The 14,023-nt window shown below is 36.0% G+C and overlaps 1 protein-coding gene across 2 annotated transcripts in view; it reads right to left on the bottom strand.

The window, feature by feature from the left end:
* Positions 1 to 14,023, bottom strand: part of GRM8 (glutamate metabotropic receptor 8) — a 319,381-nt gene that overhangs the window by 251,966 nt on the left and 53,392 nt on the right. For both annotated transcript variants that reach the window (XM_042815837.1, XM_042815838.1), the window contains exon 2: positions 5,572 to 5,788. In XM_042815837.1, the coding sequence (XP_042671771.1) occupies positions 5,572 to 5,788 (217 nt within the window). The remainder of the gene's footprint in view (positions 1 to 5,571; positions 5,789 to 14,023) is intronic.

Raw genomic sequence — 14,023 nt, 5'->3', positions numbered from 1 at the left:
TAAGGTTTGGCTAACATCTTCAACACAGCACACTGGATAACACATACTCTTCAGGGCAAAAAAGTTAAAAAAAACCTCAGATCTACAGAAGCTTTCTGCATTTTTTTCCCCACTGCATCTAGTGAACTTTCTACATGTTAAAAAAGTACCTCAACTCACTCACTGAAGTATGAAGTCCTCAAGAGCTATTAAAAATAAAGAAGCCCCTCTTCTAACAACCACAGGAGGGTCAAAGCGTAACAGAAAAATGCCAGTATGTTTATATGTTTACTGCTCTGAAGTACTGCCTTAAAGTTATTTAGATAGACAAACAGACAGATATAAAATTGAACCTGAAGAATACCATATTGATTAAGATTTCTGAGAGAAACCAAATTGGAGCTTCATTGCAAATCCCCTTATCAGGTACTAATTAGTACAAACATTAAAAAATACTGGAATTATTTTCCAGCTACTACAATATTAATACACCTACCATCAGATTTCATAATTTTTCAAACATTACTTTGAAGATCCTGTACCCAATTATGTAGTGTTATTATTAATTACAACTTGCAGCTTGAAATAAAATGTTATCAATAGAGTTCAGCTGCATAAACATAAAAGGAAAACTTTAAATTGAATTAAACTGTTTCCTCTTTGTAAGACCATATTGGAATGCTATTAGGTGGGAAAATTAGCTAAGCGTGAATTCAGCATTTGAAGCAGAAATACCTCTGGGAAAAAAGGTTACATTTTATGTATTGTACTTCTTCAGTCTTTGTGCTGCAAGATTTCCCCTCTTAAATACCATTCGGGTGTAGGGGAAAAGAGGGAGGGCAGAAAAATGAGTCTATTCATCAGCTTACCTAATAAGATATAAAAAGCTTTAGCTTGATACCAGAAGCATAAAAAAGATTACTGCTACATACTTGAAATGAATTAATCTAAATAACAATCAATCTTGCTTATTTCTAATTTATCAATGAATCATCTAAGTGGAGAGGAAAGGTTATACAATTCAGAGGTTTATTTTCTTGTACATCCCTCCCTCCTCACTTGCTGCTAAACTTTCAATTTATCCACTGCAACCTTAGAAGTAAAAAAGATATTAAATGTTTGAAGTAATCACAATTTTTTTGTAGAGATATACTGAGCAACTGTAGACACACACAAAACAACAGAGACAAGGTGACCTAAGAACCTCACTGAAGACAAACATTTTCACAGACAGCTCTTCATGTAAATAAAACACAGCTAGATATGCTGAAATCTGGAACAATTTCAATAAAGCTCCTGTCACATTCATTTAGTAAATGCATTTCTTTAAATTAAGTATATAGTTATCAGTGTGATTATAATGGTAAAATATTACCAGGGACCATAAACTGTTGTCCCCCTCAGAAAAATGCTATTAACTGCAATATATCAGGAAAAAAGGTAGGTAAAAATACAAAATTATGTTTCTAAAAAGCAAGCAAGCAAGAGCGTATTTTGATATGAAGTACACAGTTTCCTTCTGAGGCAAAGCTGCAACAAAGCTGCCATTTTTCCTCAGACTACGATGTGGTCCAAAATTCTCTTTGCTACAGTTTGTACACCTCTGGCAAGAGGTGCAATACAAACAGACAAGATAAAACAGGCAAGCAATGCTAAAGTTCGTAATCTATTCTTAACGAGCAGTTACAGTTCTCTTGCTTCATCATCTTCACCTACTCTTCCAATAAGATTTTGTAAGTGTTCCACCACAACTGAACAGCAGCACTTGTGTCAGTTTTTTATTGACCACTCATAGGGATAAAATCTCTCGTGTAGTATTTCATATACTGTTCAAGGATTTCTTCCATTTTTCAGTACAACCACTGCACTAGCCAAGTAAGCAATCTGATCTCAAACAGATTTTTCTGAATAAAAGAGGGCCATGAGTTTATCTCTGATGCTAGGTAGATTCATTTGGTTCATAACAGCAGGGAGAATGAACTATTAAAAGAATGTATGATTAGAAACTTCTCAACATCTATTTTGTCAAACGTCATTAACAGCAAAGTAAATAGAACAGTACTCAGCTTGATAGTTTAATTGAGGACTTGGTAAGACATCCTTGCTTCTATTCCTTCCTCTTTTCAGTGAGCCAGTTTCTCTCCACTTGGTGCTTAGCTCTAAAGCATTACCATATCAATCCACTCCTTTAGTCAATGTACCAAAATGATTTGATTATGATCCCAAAATGATTATAGTAATATAATTGATCAACGTTGTAATGGGAGTAAAAAATACTATAATCATTGTCTTCAAACAATAATGCATGGAAGAGCAAGTTGGCATCATTCTCTATCCTCCTTGCAATTTTTGCCATGTAAATTACTTAATTTCCAGCTATCCTTTGTCCCAGACAGGATTTTTGTCATTAAAATGAGGGCAGATTTTGATATGTAATATATTCTGAGACATGTCACAGCGGTACCACTTTGACCTTTTCAGTACTCCACATTTCATTTGGGAATCTGTTCCATTTTGATTCTGCTACTGATCAAGAAATAGTTGAACAGAAAACCCATCAAACTATAAGTTAGATGTAAAGACTCAAGATCATGACAAACAAGTGCTTGAAATAAGTATGTGAAATTATTTTCTATTCTGGAAATATTTTTACCTATTATTTCTACTTAACAGCCTGGAGAGAAAAAAAAATGGAAAAAGAAAAGAAAAAAAGAATATGCACGTTTGCACATCTATAATTTCAAAACTGCTATCTCTCACATCCTCACAGGCACTGAACTTTTTTCACAAGTGAATTACTTTCAAACACCTTCCTCAAATTTATTGATTTATTGATTTGCTTATCTTTGTATTTATTTCTCTTCCAGTTGTTGGTTACTTGCCTTCAGAAGGATGTAAAGAATTCATAAAGCTGTTCTACGCATTTGTGTGCCAACAACACAAGGAGAGCAATGTCCTTATTAGTTTCTTAACAAACATTTTATTAACATGGAGCTGGTATGTTTTCCCATTTTCTGTCCAGTTGTGTATCACATGATGATTTTTATAAACCTACCTACTTACACTGTATAATCTCAGGCCTTGTAATTAGATGCTACTTGAACTTTCCATTTTAAAAGTGTTTCCAGTCCTGTGGTTTAGGTGAAAAGTCAGAGGACAGTGAACAATAGAATTAGGCTGAAAGAAACATTAAAAAATCATCCAATCCACCTCCCAGCCTCAAGGAAAAGCTAAGTACACTTATATAATCCTTGGGCAGGTGTTTGTCTAATGCATTCTCCTAGATTCTCAGTGATGGAGGCTCCAAAACAACCCCAAGCCATCTGGTCTAATGCTTTAATATCTTAACCATTAAAAGGGGCTTTCTTCAAATCTAAACTGAACTAAATCTAAACTGATCTCTAATGCTGGAGATTAGTTCCATTATTTCTCTTCAGACACACTGGCTGTGGTTGAATGCGTGTTCCTCTACCTTTTCGTAAAAGCCATTTGTCTGTTTGAAAACATTTTCCATCATCTACCTAATCAGCTCTTCTTCAGACTAACAAACCATGTCACTCAGCTGTTCTGTAGTGACCACATTTTCAAGATCTAGGTCTTGTTCTCACTTGTGGATTCTCTCACCCATTGTGAAGTGAGGGTTAAAACCTGTATCGTGTCAAAATGAAGTTTCATAATTGCCAGGCAAATTAGGTGATTACTCAAATTATTTTAAAGATGATACTCTTGTCTGCGTGTCTCAGTATGAAAAGAGAAATATAGGCAGGCTATAATTTCCTATCACACTTAGATCATTTTTGAGATAGCATTGTCTAAGCAGTCTTTTGCCTTTCCTCATTGTACAGACACTTGTTGCTGAAACACAGTGACTTGCATTTGTCTTTTAAATCTATGCTATTTTTAAAGACCACAGTTTCATACTCTCACTCTCTCTTCTAACACATTCCTAGTCTTTCCCATCTTGAAGTTATCTCCAGATTTTGCAAGTACATCCTTCATTCCAAGTCCATCTGAACTAAACATGAAAATATAGGCTAGTATCTGATCCAGTAAAAACCCAAGCCAAATACCACTCAATGTATTCTTCCTTTAAAACAGAAGCCACTAATAATTACTCTCTGAGCAGTTTTCTAAGTAGGTCTGCATCCAGTGTATAATATTTTCACCTGATCACTGTTCCCAAATTTACTTGGGAGAATGCTGTATGCAACAGTTTAAAAACACTACTATATTAAAAAACATGACCCTAAGTATTTCTTCTACAGCTAAAAAGCTATTACATAGCTATATATATTCTATATATTAGACTTTTTCAGCCAATGAACTACTCTGTGTATTTCTAGAAGAACCAACCTAGTCACTGCAGTATTTGACACAACAGATGAACCTTGTCTTTCTGATGTGAAGTGTGGACAAATTCCCCATGCCTTTGCTAACCCCCAAGTCAAATCACTGCAGTGTAGTTTAGCTCACCCATGAAGATACCTAGGATCTAACAGTACTGATTTGAAAGTAGAAGCAGAATATTTATTGGTTAACTGATCCAGTATGTTACACACATGACTTCCCTAAGTGGCATGAATTGCTGCATTTTCGTCTTACTGCCAAGTTGCAGTCAATCAGCAAATTTTATGGTTCAAGTGTAAGTACCTGAAATGCACATACAGCTTTCCATATGATTGAGATGTTATCCATATGATTGAGATGGAATATTTTCTCACCCAAACTGACTAGAAAGAGACAGAGTTCATAAGTACATGCCCTGAAAATCAAACTCAGTAAATTAACCCAGGCTATGAAGGACAAGAAGGCTGCTTCCAAATTACTGTGTTTTTTTAAAAAGGATACTATTTTGCCATTTAACATTTTAGCTAGTGGAAGACCAATTTATCCTTCTATCAAACCATCTGCTACTTGTCATCTTTATTCCTTGGTGTCCAGAACCTACTGCTCCAGAGAAATAATCAATTTTACAGGCCAGAAATAACTACAGTAGTGAGGAAAAAAAAAAAAAAAAGATCAAAAGAATTTAAAAATAATTCTCATAATAATGCCTGTATTTACACAGCACATTTCATCCTGAAGGAAAAACAATAAGAGCACGTTTGTACTTCACAGACTTCTTCTTATTCCTCCAATTCACCAAAAATAAAAACTTGAGATGTATCCATGATGGAACAAGGAAAATGAGGTCTCATTGGAATATGATTTTCCTAAGCTAACTCAATTGTACTTCCTCTAATCTGGCTCTAATACATTCGGTGGTTGCTTTCTGCCTCAGTTAATAGTTTGTTAGTATAAATAAACCTCGTGACTATAGCGAGACCTACCATACTTGCCAACTCTATCAAGAAGCTTCTCTTTTCCAAAAGAGGTACGAGGCACTCATTTTTGCCTCCCTCAAGCTGTTCTTAAATTAGTACTAGAACTGTTATCTTGGCAGATTGACAAATAGCAAAATCATCTGTAACCCCCTCCACTTGAGTCCGCAGCACACACCTACAGGTGTTCTGATCATCCTGCACAGAACCAAGCAGAGCTCAGTGATGATCTGCCAGCTGTAAATCCAAAACCCGACAAGCATACACTTACCGATTTCCCTGGAGATCTGGGTGAATGCCTCTACGCCGCTCTCTCCGTAGTTTCCTTCGGAAGCCAGTGTTGACACATAGTTCCACCCAAGGGCTGTCACGATGTCAACCATGGCCTGCGCTTGGTAGGAGTCAGGTGGGACCACTCGAGAGAAGAAGTCATACCTGGTGTTATCACTCAGTTCTGGAGCTGTAGATGCATAGCTGATTTGAGGTATCTGGAAATAAAACGACAAGTAATGCATGACTATATAGTATCTTTTCCCTCTATGTATGTATGTGTTCAAAAGGCTTAAAAGAGATTATGCACATGCACTTTGCAGAACTGAATATCTTGTTTTAATTAAATCAACTGATCAGAAAGCAGCTCAGATTTTGTAAAACGTCAGTCAAGTCTTAAATAACACTCTTAGTAAGAAATAATGCATTCTGCTTTGCTCTAGATGTCACGATTGTTGACGTGTAAGCGTAACAACTTCTTTTGTGATCCTGGCCATGACAGGAAGAGATTTTTTTAAAGGAGGGATGCCTAGTAGTACTACAGAAGGTAAGAAGGTCACATTATTAATGTCTGATTGTTACAAACACACACTTCAACTCAATGAGTAAAATGTAGATTATTTCCTTATTCTTGTTTTGTCTATACACATACCTATATGCATGTTTTTCCATTTTCTTTCTGGATACCAAATACCAAAAGCTATCTGATAAAAAATATACAACCATATATATGTATATAGTCTCAATACAATATAAATTCAGAGAAGGAAAAAGGTTCCAATGAAGGTTTGTAGTCCTTCATTTCAGTAGTCTTTCTGGAAACAAACGAACAAAAAAAATAGGCAATATACCCAGTAAATAATTGAAATACACTTTAAAAATAAATTAGCACTCTTATCTTCTTTATAACCTCTGTTAATAATAGGTGCTTAATGTACATTCTACAAAATATAAAATAGCCTTCAATGAAGCAATAACAAGAGTTCCTAATCTGATATCAATTCTAAACTGATTGTTTTGAGAACCACATTTAAAGTTCTTGATAACAAGTCACTGTTTCATTTGATGCTATGGGAGATTATTTCAGTGGAACACTTGCATCCTACACAGCGTTTATTTATTTATTTATTTTTAAATGTATGCTATTAACATTCTGGTCACTAACCCTGCTTTTATAGGCAGCACAGATTCCTACAACCTGAAAAAAAGCAGTTTATAGCCTAAGGGGTGGCAAAATCTTTTCTCAGTCAGAAAAAAAAACAATTCTTACGTATCTTGGCTATACATTTATTTAAGAAATTTTCTACTCATGGAGAAGCCTTAGAATAAACAATCTGAACTACTGGAATAATGACAATCAGAGAGAACAGAAAAAAGGGAGGATCAGAGATAAAGCAAGTTAAAGGTTATATCTCACACAAATCAGTATTCCTAACATAACAAAGACCCACCATGAAAAAACAAGATAAAATCTCCTTACAAAAGTTGTCTTGTATAAATTCCCTTTCTTTCAGAAAATATTTGAAACATCTTTATCTCTTTACAGAGAACAGATTCTGTTCTCCAACAACACAATTATGCGCATTTAGAGCACATATCATTCCCTTTCAAAATCTGCTCTATTACTGTCTAAAATCGTCAGCTTTTTCTAGGTAGAAAAGAAGTAAAGGCAACTTTTGTGTGTCATTTTGCACCTCAGTGTGTCATTTCACAAAAACTATGGGGTTGTTGCTTTGAGGAAAGTTATTTCATTGATAACAACTATAAAATCAACACCAGCGAGAGATATTATCAGCACCACCAGACAGATATTTTGTTGTTGAAAAAACATAAAGGCCAGACCACAGCATTATATATCCATTAACATTCTCAGTTCTTCTTCCTCTTCAGGCATGAGATGAATAACAAATCCTAGATATGGGTAGGAGAGCTGTACGTACAACTTCGCAATGAGATTCTTCAGATCAATAGAGATATTTTATTTTCGGTGAGTCTCGCTGATTTGAGGCCATGGAAAAGCCAGAGAAGAGAAGCAATTTTCCTACTTTTCAGCTCCCTGTAGCTCAGCTTCTTCCCTAGAGTTATTTCTAATAACAGTGGAAGAGAAGGGAAGGTAAATAACGGTCCAAACCAAACACCCCTGAAATCACTGGATGCACCTTAAGCCACCACAGCTTTATAGCTCCTGCCAAAATATCGCCAGCATGAAATAAAAGGAGGGGAAACACTGCCTAAACAGAAAGCCACGCCTAAATCTCAAGAAAAAAGGCTTATGCAATGGAATATTCAGGTTATTTATTTTTATCGTACAGTAATACAGTTGCTTGAAGACACTCCAAACAACACTCAGACATTGTTTGGCACAAGGAAAAAGGACTAGGATTTAGTGGTTCAATAACCCATGAACAAAAAATATATACATTAGAATGTAACAACCCTAGTCATGGTCTGTATGTTTAACAAACCATTTTACATGTCTCCAAGTGCATTTTACAAGACAGAGCATAATGCTGCCTAAGCAAAGGAACTGTTAAGCTCTATCAATTCAGTAATGTGTGTTTTAAAAACTCCCTAAATACATTCTGCATTTATACTTCAGGTTCTACTGGACCCTTGAGATGTAAATTTGCTTTTTGAAAGAGACTTGTGTAAGGTCTCTTGCTCCTATATTTCCCATTCTAAATTTATCAGTCTAAATTTTCAAAATTAAATACAATTTATTCAACATTTGCATTGTATTTATATGTTATGTAGCACTGTCAATAAAACTTCAGTTCTTTGGGGGACAAAAGGAAAAAAGCAAAGGATTGTATAACTACATTTGAATGAGTTGTCACACGACAGCTGTCACATCCTCTGGGAAGGGCTGGAAGCATTTATGTATGAATGTTCACTGATGATTTTTTTCCTATTCTTCCTAACCTATGGTTAGGCCACTCCCCTTCTATTAACCCATGATCTGATAAACTCTCTACTTCCAGTGAGTGACGTTCTTGAACTCTTTGAAACTGGTAAGCAGAGAAATTCATAAAAGCCTTATTTTTATTTTTAAGCTGATCTATTAAAAACTCTAATGTTATTTGAAGATAAACATTTATAGTGTGGCACTTTAACTACAACGTCTGGATTTGAAATAATATCCAGTTTTTTAGTAAGGACTGGTCATAATCTTAGTGCATCCTGGGCTGCAGCTGAAACTACCAGCAATTCATTTTGTCTATTATCCACAGTCACAGACTGTGAATAGATGATTCCATATGTTTGGGAAAAAAAAAATGATTCTATATGTTTGGGAAAAAAAAAAATGAAGAAAAAAAGGAGGGGACAAAAAAAAACACAAATAAAACAACAGCTTATAAATGAGTAGAAAGGCTAAGCCTGCAACACAGATTCAAGCCAAAATTGTCAGTCAAGCATACTCTGTTCTTTTCCTGGATCTTTTTGGGCACATCTCCAAGTTGATTTAAAATCAGTCTCTAAAGATCTCCTCTTCCAAGAGGATCAAAGAAGACAGAGCAGTTACGTCAGAACTAGCTGTCCAAAAGCTGTAATTGCGGCAGCACTTCAAAGAGGGAATAGCTGTATGACATATCTACCAACCATTACTTCAGAACAGACTGCTGCTTCCTGATGGAGCAGGTGTGAGCAATTTCAGAAGAGCCGAAAGCAGCTAACGTTGTATGTCATTTATTTCACTCAATTGGTGAACCACTTCCAGTCTCCAATATACTGGGGAAAAAAAAAAAAAAGAAAAAAATAAAAACCCAACCCCCAAGTACTATTCTTCAGCAATTATGACTCCGGATGTGTTCAGTGGGTCCAGTGCAGGGATCCAAACCACACAGGCAACGCACTAAGAACAGCAAAGAAAACTGAGATCAATTTGCCCTTCCAGTAAAGAATCTTGAATACAGCATGCACTCTCAGCCAATATGCCTTCTCTTCTATGACATTTTGTCCAAACTAAGGACAAAAGGTCAGTGGAATCTTCCTTACTGAGCTCTCAAATCCATTTGCTTGCTGCATTTGTCAATGTATAGTATCAACTGGTCACTTCGAGTGCCATCTTCCTTTACGCATGCATGATTTGGGAGCAGAGTAGTACACAGCAAAATGAGCAAAACTCACACAAAAAAAAAAGACCCAAGAAAGAAATCACCAGTAATTTTGAACATAACTGATAATGAGTTACACTCACAGAAGTAACCATGCAATACAGTCACGCAGCTTAATGGGCTTAAACAACTCACATCTTCAGTTTAACTAGCCACTCGGTCCTATCACTACTAACTTTAGCATATCAGTAATCTTTTTTTATTTCCCTTTTTCTTCTCTCACCAGTGAGCAGCTTGTTTTGGTTTGGTTTGGTTTGGTTTTTTTTTTTTTGTGAACTATTAGCATAAATTAGAAGATGTGAAGAAGATCACGTAAAATTAGAAGATTAGAATAAAAACAGTAATAATCTTAACAAACAAAGTAACAAAGCCAGTAAGCTTAAGGTTCATTACTGGTCAGCATTAACTGGCATTTTACCACCAACTAATAAATCTTGCAGAGAAGTAAGTGTGCTTGAAATAAAATTTGACTTTGGAAACACGTTTTCATCTTAATGATTTTTTGAATTTTAAGTACCTATCATTAATCATTAATAGCTCTGTCTTTTCAAGATTTTTATTCCCTCTTATGTACAGCAAGAGAGAGTTCCCTGTGAGTAAAAAAAATTAAAAAAAATAAAAAATCACAGCAGTGAAATGAATCCTCAGGGCTTAGATATTGAACAGTTGCTGAATGAGAGCTGAGGTCACTGTCTTTCAGCTATTAGACACATCTGTAAATTGCCATTAGCTGGAGCATCATCCTAGCCTGCTTGCACTTCAGAAAATGTGTGTCAGCCAGCAGTACAGTGCTGCTAAACTCAATGAGGTTAGACATACAAGATTTAAAAGAGTTTGATGAGGTTTAATAATATCTTGAACTATACCAAAAAAGATATAAACTGCTCCATTTTGTTACCAACTGTAGGAGATGAAATGCACCCTGAAACTGCCCATTTCCCTCCACTGACACTAAAGGGAGCCTGGGAGATAAACTTAACTGTTACGTACGCAATTTAGCACATTCCTGTAAACAGCTACAGGTCTTCTGCTGAATCTCACTATCCCATTAATTTTAGCAACAAAAAAGGGATGATTAGCACAGCTATCAATTTCCTTCTGAAACACCTTCATCTGTCCATCTATGGCAAATAGTGAATAGGTTACCCATGCAGTACTAGAGACCTTATTTCATTCGCTTTGAGAATAAACAAAAACTAGAGAACATCCTGGAAATATATAACATGTTAAGACTCACTCATGCCTTTGGAGATGTGAAATGACCCTTTCAGGGCTCAGAGCAGGTTGATGCCTTGCCAGCTCCACTGACTACAAACCCCCTACAGCTCACATTGAGAAGAAGGTTCAGCACATGAAGTTTTCGATTCAGCCTTTTTCCATGGATTTTACCATGAAAAAGACCATTCTGTTGCTATTTACGTTCGCATTAGATGTATATTCATTTAGATTTAAAAACGTGCATTTGTAAATTTTATTTATTCAGAAAGACAGAGTATGTGTTCTCTCTTAATGTTTAGGACTTTGACACCATCTGAGAGATATCTGCTAACCACAGTATTCATCATGTGTCCAGTAAGGTATCCTGGTCAGGAACTGACATAGATGTTCCCAAAAAATACCTGCTTGAGCAAATACATTAAAAACAGTTACACTTTTTACCTAGACAGATATGACTTAAAATGCATTCAGATGAAATGAGGGAGGGAAAAAAAAAAAAAGAGAGAGAGAAAAAAAATTAAAAGCTTTGGAAAGGGAAAGAATGGAAGTATAATCTGAAAGCTGGCATTAGTGGTTTTCCCTTAGAAGGCAGGATTATTTCTTTTTTAAACAATTTTAGTTACTCCAAGTCATTCTATCGGCACTATCATAATGGTTTCTTCCAAGGCTGCTTGCAACTCGTACACCTCTTGAAAAGGAGCTAATGATAAGTTAATGTCAACTCTTTTGAAAATTCCTCTACATTTATATGTTTCTGTGCAGAAATATGGCCTTCATGATTAAATCTAATACATCTCTTCCTATTCTTTTCTCCAGATACACAGACGGAAGTGATCCATCACACCTAAATGTTTCTGAGTTGGGATGGGTAAATTATTTTACTCTTTCTTTTCACCTCCTATTACTCTTCCACTGCTTTTACCTCTTTTGATATCAGTTACATTCTAAGGACATATTCCTGAAAAGCATACACCTTCAATGAGCTACACTGAAGTTTTCATCAGAAAAAGACATACGTGCGAAGCAACAGAGCAGATTGTGGTCAACAAAATTATTTCCGCAACCACCACAGGTTGGCCTGGTTTTTTGAAACATAATGGAGTCAGATGTAATCACTAAATCAATAGAAATACAGAGATAAGGCCAAATATGCACATCCTCCTTCATTACTGATTGTCTTTTTTCACCAACCACAAAAACAGAAATTAGGTATTTGCAACCTCTTTCTGAGATTACCTTTGGAGGGCAAATCCACTGGCAACTAAGGTACTCTGCATAAAGTGAATTACCCTTTAAAAAGTAGCTTCTTATAGCTAAAACACATATTTGTATAGCATCAGTTATGGGATGACAAAATATTAACCTTACACGGCATTTCATTCCACCTCCACCAGCCAGAAAATGCCTTTTCTAAAGGCACATCTGGTTAAAGACACATATGGTTAAAGATGTGTTACAGCAAGGCCATTTTAGTTTGTGACCTCTGTGCTGCCTTCATACGACAGGGTGCAAAAAGAAGGAATATGTATAATGTAAAGGGTTTGAATTTGATAAATAGTTTGCTTCCATTGGGTTGAAGTAGGTCAGGGACTCATTATAAGTAATTATTTTTAATTACACATATGGAATAGTACATAAGAAAGAAAAAAAAAAAAAAAGTGGTATCACAATTTCAAATCCCTCAATAGATGCAGCATCTACAAAACAAATTTACCACTCTGCAAAGTACAGGCCTTTGTGCTCTGTGATGCACTTCAGGGCAAAAACATTAAAATGATATTTATGCATTATGAACGTTTTTACAGCTGAAACACATCTTGTCACACTGTGCATTTGCTGTGTAACTCCGGGAGGACAAGAATCCATCTAAGGACAGCTTGAAATGTCATCAATGTTTTGTGCAACAGAATCTATTGATAAATGTTTAACAATGGCATTTTCTCAGCAAGGAAGCTCTATTCTGCTATTTCCACATCCCTTTAAGTCCTGGATTTGCCTCTCTGAAAAGCCAACTACAATAAGCAGTTCCACATTAAATTATCCACCATATGTAGGCAGCTTCTTTCCAAATGTTTTAAATCCAGCTGAGGTCAAAGCACTGAACAATAAATGGGAGAAACAGTAGATCAAATGAGTAACATTTTCATACTGAGATCAAATCACTACATGGGGAGTGGGGGATCTTAACCTTGGGAACAGCTGTTAGTGCTTCATTTACAGCTTCTTATATTCTCCACTCATCAGATCAAATGGGAAGCCAAGGATGGGCAGATAGCTTTAGGGACTTCAACTACTAAACCTCTTTTTCTGCTTGTTGGAAAACTCTCACTTAATTGTGTGTAATGATATGTTAAACTTGTGTCAATCTCTACTGAGCAAAGTGTAAACTCTGATATTTTAAAGCTTTTTTATTTCCATTTTCCTCACTAGGCTCTGTCGCTACAGTGCTGGCAGCAACTGTAGCCTCTTCTGATGAGTTTGAGAAAATTTATAAAGATGTGCATTACTTTTGGTCCAAACTAATAAAGACGTTTATTATTATTATTATTATTATTCAGCAGCAATACAATTATCTTGTAAGGTAATATGACTGTCCGAATCAGGTTTTCTTTATATCCATATACTAATTAGAAGTACAGAGAGCACAGCAGCCATCTTCACTCACCCATGAGGACATGCAGTTGTCACAGGAGTTTTTCCTGATTATAGAGAACATCACTATGGAGGAAGTGCTCTCAGCAAGATGCAAGATGGGTGCACTGCTTAATGGACAGTTCTGGTTTTTACATTCACTCTTCAACACTGCAAGACCAGTACCCAGTGGTATGAACACTGGCTGAGCAGTAGTGCTATCCTTCTGTTACCCATGCTGTCAACTTACTATCATCAGATACAAATATCTGAAAAAATAACGTGGGGAGAGAAAGTGAGTTTTGTACTGTTTACAGCATTTTCCACAGTTGTGGAGAACATCAATATATGTAGACAGTGCTCAGCTGCCCAGACATATCTACACATCCTTCATGTGTTTTAGGGCATGCAACACTTCAGCTGTTCCTCCAGAAAGTCCAGATTCCCTGTAATCTGCCTGCCCTGCACTAATGCCTTGGACACCTCATC

This window comes from Centrocercus urophasianus, unplaced genomic scaffold, assembly GCF_019232065.1.
Source record: "Centrocercus urophasianus isolate 14NV4802_14NV808 unplaced genomic scaffold, USGS_Curo_1.0 seq_15, whole genome shotgun sequence".
Classification (NCBI taxonomy): Eukaryota; Metazoa; Chordata; class Aves; order Galliformes; family Phasianidae; genus Centrocercus; species Centrocercus urophasianus.
Note: the sequence above shows the minus strand (reverse complement) of the source record. Positions and strands in the feature narration are given on the sequence as shown.